General features: G+C 39.8%; 1 protein-coding gene across 1 annotated transcript; it reads right to left on the bottom strand.

Annotated features, from left to right (window-relative positions):
- Positions 1 to 685: 685 nt before the first annotated feature.
- Positions 686 to 8,277, bottom strand: LOC147709895 (uncharacterized). Its single transcript, XM_086928341.1, has 2 exons — positions 7,497 to 8,277; positions 686 to 1,272 (listed from the first exon to the last, which is right to left on the bottom strand). Exons 1-2 carry the CDS (start codon positions 8,275 to 8,277, stop codon positions 686 to 688), a joined length of 1,368 nt encoding a protein of 455 aa, XP_086784467.1.
- Positions 8,278 to 9,451: the final 1,174 nt, after the last annotated feature.

Below are 9,451 nucleotides of genomic sequence, written 5' to 3'. Positions count from 1 at the left end.
TCTCCGGTCGATCTAGAAGTCTTTTAATTGATAAAAATTTCTACGAAAGATAACAAGTCAATTGTCAAATGTCCTGATGAAGGTGTGACTATTGTAAACAGACACCGAAACGCTGCGTCGACTCTTTCTTTTGACTGTTTTTTAACAAATAATATTTTATGATGATAATCACTTGAATAATGTCTTTTTATTAAATTAGAATGTAACCCTATTAGGGAGGTACCATAATAAATTGTGCTAATTGTTTTTATATCTTTGGTGGATTTGTTTATTGATTAATGCCTTGGTATACAGTATGATGAGTCTTCTATATGACTTTGCAACTATAGTTCAATTGAAATTAGGGACTCCCCTCAGACCATAATCTCCCCACACGTCTTTGTACAGTCAGTATCTCTGACCTCTCTTGCAAATACAAACCACAGGGTCTCATTCTTTGCACTGTTCACTCCCCTCCCAGTGTATATTACCGGGGGAACCTTCCAATATATTTGTTGTGTATACATTTTAACAAACATTTAATGACAAATTGAACCTGATTCTCAAGACTGGTTTCCAGATGATACATTAAATACCTCTTTGTAATGAATGTCTGGGAAGATTCACTGCATCCAGTGGTTTGTTTTGAGTGTGGCTTCTCTGATGTTGCATTCGATCTCTCTTTCTAATGAACGTTTTGTCACTTTTAGTACACCCATGTGTTTTTTTTAATATGCACTTTCTTATGTTGTATTAGGCATCCGTTTGTAGTGAATGTCTTGTTACATTTAGTACATTCATATGGTTTAATCCCTGTGTGGATATTTAGATGTTCGGTGAGCTCCCATTTTGTCTTGAATGCCTTAAGACATTCTGTACATTTATGCGGTTTTAGACCTGTGTGCACTGCATGATGAACCTTTAAGCAGTCAAGTCTAGAGAATGTCTTGTTGCATTCAGTACATGCATATGGTTTCTCCCCAGTGTGGCTATTCTGATGTTGCATTAGTAAATTCTTAGTTGTGTAAACTTTGTTACACTCTGTGCATTTGAATGGCTTTTCCCCTGTATGAACTTTCTGATGTTGCGACAGCCCAGGTTTCGTCTTGAATGCCTTAGCACATTCCGTACATTTATGTGGTCGTAGACCAGTGTGTAGTGCCTGATGTATTGTTAGATAATCAATTCGAGCAAATGCTTTGCTGCATTCAGAACATTTATAAAGTTTCTCTCCTGTGTGGGTTGTTTGGTGCTGCCTTAGCGATGCCTGTGTAATGAATGCCTTGTTACATTTATTTATTTATTTATTTATTTAAAGTTTTCTATAGCGCGAACAAGACCCTTAGGTATCAGAGCGCTTTACATTACGTGAGGTAGTTATAGACAAGAGTTTGTAAATTCGTTCAATGTAAAGAGATAGGTACATATAAAAGCAATAGATAGACATTATACATTAGACGTTATTATACAGTAAGTATATACATGGTATGTCATATTCCGATGTTTACATTAATACTTATATATATAATATATAATAGATATTATATATGTTTGAATATGGCTAAAATGAATGGTCTAGAATCAATGTTTCCCAAATGCTTATTGTTTGTGTAGCTTTTGTTTTCACTCCTTTATCAAGTGTTCTTTTGACCTCGGTCCGACCTATGGAAGGAACTTATTTATTAGGAAGCTTTTTGTTTCCCTCTTGAAGGATGTAGTGTCTGTAATTTTTCTTATGCTTGGCGGAAGTGAATTCCAGATCCTTGGTGCTGCTCCTGAGAATGCTCTGTCGTACGATTTCTTCTTCTTGAAGATAGCTGGTCTCAGTAGCAGCTCCTTTGCACTCCTGGCCGGTCTGCTTCCTCCGGAGATTTTAATTTTCTGAGCCAGGTACTTAGGTGTGTTGTGGTGTAGCGCTTTGTGGGTTATGCATGCCATTTTTAGCTGGATTCTGGCTTCGTAAGGTAGCCAGTTTAATGCTTTCAGGTGTGGTGATATGTGGTCAAATTTTCTCGATCCGGTTATCAGTCTTGCAGCTGCATTGAGACATGCCTTTAGTGGTGCTGTTGAAATTTTTGGGAGCCCTGCTAGCGTTGTACATCCATATTCAATCCTTGAAATGACTAGTGATTGTACTGCCATTTTGAGATCCGTCGTGGATATGAATGGTTTCATTTTTCTGATGTAGTTCAGGTGATAGCGTGCGCTTTTTGCCATAGCTTTGATGTGGCCTTTCATGTTTAGGTTGTCATCAAGTGTGATTCCTAATGATTTCGCTGAGCCAACTAGTGTAGGGGTGAAGTTTAACGCTGTGATCATATTGCACCATTCTTTCCCTTCTGTGTGTTTATTTGGTGGTGTGATTAATAGAAATTCTGTTTTTTGTGCATTTAGCTTCAAATGATTATCTGCTAGCCATTGTAACAATATTTTTAAGGCTTCATTCATTCTCTTGACGTCCTCCAAGGATGTTATCTTGATGTAAATCTGCGTATCATCTGCATACATGTGTTAGGATATCTTTGAATTTCGGAGGATTTCTGTGAGAGGTTCAATGTATAGGTTAAATAGTGATGGAGATAGCGTAGAGCCTTGCAGCACTCCAAATGAATTAGGGCTTGATGTTGAGAGTGACTGATTGACCAGGAATCTTTGTGTTCTATTCTGAAGGAAAGATTCAAACCATTTTAGCACATTTCCTGCCAATCCCATCCTGTTATGAAGCCTGTTCAATAATTTTTCATGATTTACCGTATCAAATGCTGATGATAGGTCTAGGAGGATATGAAGACATGTCTGATTAAGGTCTAACGCCTGTAGTGCATCATCGACAATATGTAGGATCGCTGTCTCTGTGCTATGTCCTGTTCTGAATCCTGACTGACAATCGTCTAGTAGTGAGAAGTTCGTGATGTGTTGGCTTAATTGGTTTTGAACACATTTTTCAATTAGTTTGGCAAGAATAGGGATGTTGGTCACAGGGCGAAAGTTATTTGGATCTGCTGGGTCCGCTGTAGGTTTTTTGATGATGGGAACTACTTGACCCGTTTTTAGGCAATCTGGCAGGGTTCCTTGGGATAGGGAAGCGTTTATTATTTTCGTCCATATGGGAATCACAATATGATTTATTTCTTTGATGCACTTTGATGGGAGTGGATCCTTATAGTGGTTGTTGGGTTTGATGTCCGATAGTGTTTTGGCGATGGTGTTTTGGTCCAGTATCTTGAAGTTATCCCAATGCGCCATGTTTTTTGTGATATGGGTGATTACCGAGGTGATAATAACTGTTTGCGGTGTACGGTTGTCTGTATTATCAATATTGTCAGCTTCATTTTTCCTAAGCTCTCTTTCCAGAGTATTTGCCTTGTTAGTAAAGAAATATGCGAACTCTTCACAACTTAGTTGAGTTTTTGTCGTTTCTTGGGCAGTTTTGGCCACTTTATTAGATTGCTGTTTTAAAATCTCGAATAGTTTCCGCGGCCTATTTTTGGCATTATCTAGTTCCGATCTAATAAATTCCTTTTTTGAGTTTAGGACCTTTTTATTGTACCCGCTCCGGATTCTCCTAAGGGTATTCAGTTCATGCGTTGATGGGTGTTGTCTCCATTTTCTTTCCGCCTGTCTCAGTTTCCGCCTTTCTTCATTCAGTGTTCCACTAAACCATGGATTTTTGATCTTCTCTGTTGTTCTTTTCAGTTTTAGTGGCATTGTGGTATTGACTATGTTCGATACTCTTGTAGTATAATGATTCGTAAGATCCTCTACTTTCAGCATCTTGTTTGGTGGGTTTAGGTTCTTCTCACAGCTTTCTCTTAGTAATTTCATATTCAGCTCTTTGGTATCTCGCATCCATATCCTGTGTCTGGTAGGTTGACTGGTTCTGGTATTCTTCATAGTGTTTATTAGGAAGGTTATGACATGGTGATCTGACCAGTCGCATGGCTCAATTGCTGTAATTGAGGTATTGTTCGTCTTTGAAATTATCCAGTCTAACGTGGCTCCCTTCTCGTGTGTCGGTTGTGTGCATGCTTGGTTAAGGTTTAGCTCCGCTAGAAGATCTTTAAGAGCATTGACCTGTTTGTCATCACTATCGTTCCAGTGTAAATTAAAGTCTCCTAGAACAATGTTGTTAGCTTCGGGATTGAAGTTGGTAGTGATGATTTCCATTAGCTGATCTATGAAGGATGTATTATTGCCTGGAGGGTGGTAGATCGCATGCAGGTTGCATCTTTGATTCTCTGCTGATCTAATTTTGAGATTTAGGCGTTCGCAATATCCGAGTGGTTGTTAGTTCTTGGATGACCTCTAACTCCGATCTATAGATGCATGCAATCCCACCACCTTTCTTTTTTGGTCTATCCAGTCTCACTATATTGTACTGCGGTGGTACAAGTAGGTCCATACAAGGTGATGATGATTCTGTTAGCCACGTTTCTGTCAGGATTGTTACATCAATTTCCTTGTTCATGATGAGATCAGCTATATCTGATGCATGTTCTTTTGAGGACCGGCAATTGAGAAGTAGGCATTTCAAAGGTTTCCCTGATTTCCTTACTTCAGTGTTCTGTGTGTCATCGATTAGTTGGATTTGCTGTAAGTTGTTAAGATTAGTTCTCCTTTCACTTATCTTTGCTGTTCTATTCACATCAATCTGAACTGTTTTAATATCTTCCCCTCTTTTAAGGTCAGAGGTTTCATAGTCCCTTAGCAGGGATATCGTTTCTTCCTCCGATAGGTCTTTAAGGTATCTCTTAGGTCGGTTTTGCCTGTATGGAAATGGCATTGCCCTCATGTTTCCCTTTCTTTGAGAGATGATAATAGCATCTCGGAGTTGATCGATTTTGGTGTGAGAGCTTACCGTGAGTTCCAGCATCTTTTTCATTGCTTGAACTGTGTTTAGAATATTGACTACTTGGATTTGAAGTTCTTTGATTTCTCTCATCGTTCGGGATGAGTTATTAGTCTCGTGTGTTCTCTTCCTTCTTTGACCTTGTTTTGCTTTTCCAAGTTTACCTTTTTTCTCCTCACATGACCCTTCTTCATGTCATTATCTCTGTTGTCGGCTCTGCATCTGTTCTCCCAACCATGTTCTTGGGGTATCTTCTTTGTGCTTTTCTAGAAGATCTTTGTGTAGTGTTGGAGTGTGGTGAGTGAGTCGTGCTGTCTTCCATACCAGTAGTTGCAGTGGTTTCCTTGTCGCCATTTTCCGTGTTGAGGGGTGTCCGCTCTTCCTTCTCTGTTTGTTCCTGGCTGTTATTCTTATATTGTTCTCTCAGATCAGCTCTGGCCGACTTTTGTGTAGTATTGGTATGGGGTGAGGGAGTCGTGTTTTCTTCTCCACCAGTAGTTACGATCATTTCCTTGTTGCCACCTTCCTTATCTAGAATTGTCATTTCTTCCTTCTGCGGTTGTTTCTGGCTGTTATTCTCCTTTTGTGCTCTCAGTTCATGTCTATCTATATCCTTTCTGATGTTATGTTGCGGCGTTGGATCTTCTATCTGTGCCATTTCCCGGGTTAAGTTTGTATATTGTGTTAGCAATTCTGTTCTTGAAGAGACATTCCCTGACTGTGTTCCTCCTGTTCCCAGTAAGACTCCTGAATGTGTTGGATGTAGTGGGTCCTGATGGTTTATGTTTGTTATGTCGTCAGTGTGGTTAGTATGGTTCTGGACCGTCGCGTCTTCTCGTAGTGTCAAGTTTAGTTTCTGGTGTTGTTTCCAGTTGCCGTTTCCATCTCGAGCTTTCATTCCACTACTGTCAGAGTCCTTCCTAATATTAGGAGGCAGCAATGGGTCTTCTATCAGACCTTCCTGTGTGATGATTGTATATTGTGTGCTCACCCCGGTTCTTCCTGAGATATTCCCGGATTGAATTCTTCCTGTTCTTGGTATGATTCCTTGGCGTGTTGGTTGTAGTGGATCTTGAAGGTTTATGTTTGGTAAGCCATCAGTATTGGAAGAACTGTTCGGGACTATAGTGACTTCTCAATGGGTTCGAGGTGGCTGGGATCTTGTGTTTTCTACTTCTATTTTTAAGGTTGAGAATACTTTGTCAAATTTTACTAACTCTCTGTCAGCTGCTTGGATGAGTACAATTCCGTTTTTGTATATAGTTATGTTTAGGACAGCTCTGCACCATGTTGATGGTTTGCTCCTAATTTTTGTGCAGTGTGGGATGTTGGTTATATTTTCAATATTTAGCCTTTTTGTCACGAGATTACGCCAGGTCGCCGTTCTTCTAGTGAAGAATATCAGGTCATTTATGATAATGCCCCTATCTGTGTTAAACGAGGGGTCCAAGAACAGTTGTTCAGGGTTTTTCTTTAATAAGTTGTGTTTGACCTTTTTGGCGGCGTTCTTGGAAATCTTGGGGGGTATGTTATGACTTGCGCGTTCATGCCTTCACGCTCTGTGTACATGACCGACATAATGGTTGTTTAGTTCGTGTAGATCTTTAAGTGTTTCTCGTTTCTATCCTTCCAAGTTTCACTATGACCACCTTATTATCCTTCTTAATTTATAGCTGTGATCTCTTTATCCTTACCACTGTCTTGCCTGTCCTCTTTTTATTTCTCTTCGTATGCTGCTACTATCTTAGCCCTTTTTCTTTCTTACCACGGTTTGTCCTCTTTTTCTTTCCTTGTTTGCAGGTGTATCTTGTGTGAAGATATTTGGTTATTGACGAAGTTGCTCCCAGTTACAAGATGGCCGTTTGTTTCTCTGTCTGAGTGAGAGCTGAAGTCCCTTCTCCCTTTCACTTGCTTGAAAGTCCTCTTTCAATTGTCTTTATTTTGTCTTTCTTTTGTTGTTGTTGCAATCCAAGTCCCTTTTCAATTTCCACCTTTTTGTCCTCTTATGTTTTCCGTATGCCAGATGTGCTGATTTGGGTGCAGTCTTTGTTCCAGGTCTGACGATGTCAGTAACGGCCGCCATTTTAAGGTCAGGCAAGCCGGACCTTACTTCCCTCCATTTAACTAACCGGTGAATATTTACTTATTTAGAGCATACAATCTTGCGCTGCTTGGCTGGGGCTGGTAGAACCTAGTCCCTCGTGCTGATTCCGTGATTGCGGTCTATATATAGCTTATTTGTCCGCTTTCGCCGCCATTGTTAGATCAGGCGGGGCGGATCGGATCAGTCTTTCTCTATCTCTGGTTTACCTATGCTCTCCTCATCGGATGATCCAAAGAAGGGGGTGGGGGTAACGTTGGAGGGGTAAGGATGCCCATACCTTTACTCGCGTAAACCCCGCTCTTCCTGCCTCGATCTGCCCTCCACGTCTGCAGTGTCCAGACCATGCCCGTAGTCCTCACGATGCTCCCGATGCTGTTTCCAGCTCCTCCTGAAGGGGGCCGGACCAGCGCAGCTCAAGGTGACAAGAGCTGTACTGCTGGTGCTGCCGATGTCTCTCTCGTGTCCACCATTGTGAGCGCTGGATGTGGACTCTTCGTGTCCAGCTCCCGTCCACCATACATCTCTGCCCTGCAGTCCATCGTGGAGACGTCCGCCGCCCGCCGTCAGTGCATTCATACGGTTTCACTCCAGTGTGGGTTTTGTGATGTTGTATTAACTCATCATTTGAAACGAATGTCTTCTTACATTCAAAACACTCGTAAGGTTTCTCTCCTGTGTGGATTTTCTGGTGTCGCGTTAGTTTTCCCTTTGTAATGTATGACTTGTCACATTCAGTACATTTATATGGTTTCTCCCCAGTGTGGATTCTTTGATGATCTCTTGCTCGGTTCTTTGTAATGAAAGTCTTCTCACATTCAGTACATTCATACGGTTTCTCCCCAGTGTGGATTTTCTGATGTCGCATTAGGTTTTCGATTTTACTGAACGCCTTATCACATTCAGTACATTGATATGGTTTCTCCCCAGTGTGGACTTTCTGATGGAGTTTTAGGTTTCTATTTGTAAAGAATGACTTGTTGCATTCAGTACATTCATATGGTTTCTCACCGGTGTGGACTTTATGGTGTTGCATTAGTTGTCCCTTTCTAATGAAAGCCTTGTTGCATTCAATACATTCATATGGTTTCTCACCAGTGTGGAGTTTCTGATGATTCATTAGGCTTTGCTTTGTAATGAACACCTTGTCACATTCTTTGCATTCGTATGATTTCTCCCCAATGTTCAGTGTCTGATGTCGCCTAAGGTATTTATTTAACAAGAAACCCCTGGCACATTGAGAACATTTATATGGTCCTAATCCTCTGTGGCCAGCCTGATGTCGATTTAAAAGTCCTTTTGTACTTAAACATTTACCACATTCAGAAGATAAATACGGCATCTCCATTATGTGGATGCTGTGTTATGATTGATATGTCTTTTTCATCACAACCTTTTTTAATTCAATCTATTTACATGTTCTTTCTCAAATGTTGGCTTTCCAATGTATCCAAAGACAGAATTTTAAAATGTTACTTTTTAGTACTTTATAGCTTTTCCAGTGAATTTGCAATGGTTCATTGGTGTGTTGAGGGTTTCTATATGTGTATTACTAAAAATATAATGCTCCTTCAGAAGCTATATGTTTTCATATCTACGAGGTACATATCACTGCCTGGAGTAAAGTAATCGCAGTGAATTGGCATCACATGTACTGGAAGCTCATCTGAAATAACCACAATCGGTGAGCTTGTTTGAACAGGTTGGATTCTTTGGTGATTGAAAAGACTTTCTTGAGACTTTATCACCAAAATAGGAATCTACATTTACCACCAAGGTTTTAAAAGCTATTGTTCTGCAGGACTTATTTGACACAGTTTAAAGGTTGATCCATTTTTCTGTCTTGCAGTGTTTGTGATACCTGTGGATTTAAAAAGCAAATATTTAATTAGTTAAAAGTACATTCTATATGTTAGAAACTCGTTTGACGAAAACATGGAAAATGTGTATAGAGGACAACAAAGCGGTAAGGATGTGCAAAGTAAAACAGTATTACAAAGTAATGAAGATGCAAACTTCTTTCATTAAAGTCACTGGGAGAACATATAATGAATGAATGAAAGTCAATCAATGCCAATCCGCCTTCAAAGACTGACTGAAACAAAAACTGCATTCTCAACATTCACTGGGATAGATGAATGAGGATAAAGTTAGGGGAGAATAAACAGAATGTGAATAAATAACGAGGCATCACAGCAAAACAGCCATAATATTAAAAAAATAACGTGTTGCCATTCTGACCCTATCTCTTCCTCTGCATGAAGTAATTAGGACATTTACATCCATCAAACATATACCTCTTATCACTTGATGATGATATTAATGATAATTACAAAACAAATTAGATGATATATTTATTTGTGTTTTATAGAGCGCAGACAGGACCTGTTAGGGTATCAGAGAGCTTTACAACGTTATCAGGTTGTATACAAATAAGACGTAGATGGGGTGGAACATTTGGGATCCAAAACAAGTACAAACATTTTGCAAGTCGAAATGTAACGAAGGTCCAAGAATATAAG

Source organism: Lissotriton vulgaris, chromosome 6 (genome assembly GCF_964263255.1).
Source record: "Lissotriton vulgaris chromosome 6, aLisVul1.2, whole genome shotgun sequence".
Classification (NCBI taxonomy): Eukaryota; Metazoa; Chordata; class Amphibia; order Caudata; family Salamandridae; genus Lissotriton; species Lissotriton vulgaris.
The sequence above is the reverse complement of the archived record's forward strand: the minus strand, read 5'-3'. Positions and strand labels throughout refer to the sequence as shown.

Excerpts from the sequence above, each read along its gene's own strand:
- LOC147709895 (XM_086928341.1), bottom strand. The coding sequence starts at position 8,277 with ATGGAGATGCCGTATTTATCTTCTGAATGTGGTAAATGTTTAAGTACA. Across the intron at positions 1,273-7,496 it reads GAAACCGTATGAATGCACTG|AATGTAACAAGGCATTCATT; the intron begins ACGGCGGGCGGC and ends AATAAATAAATA.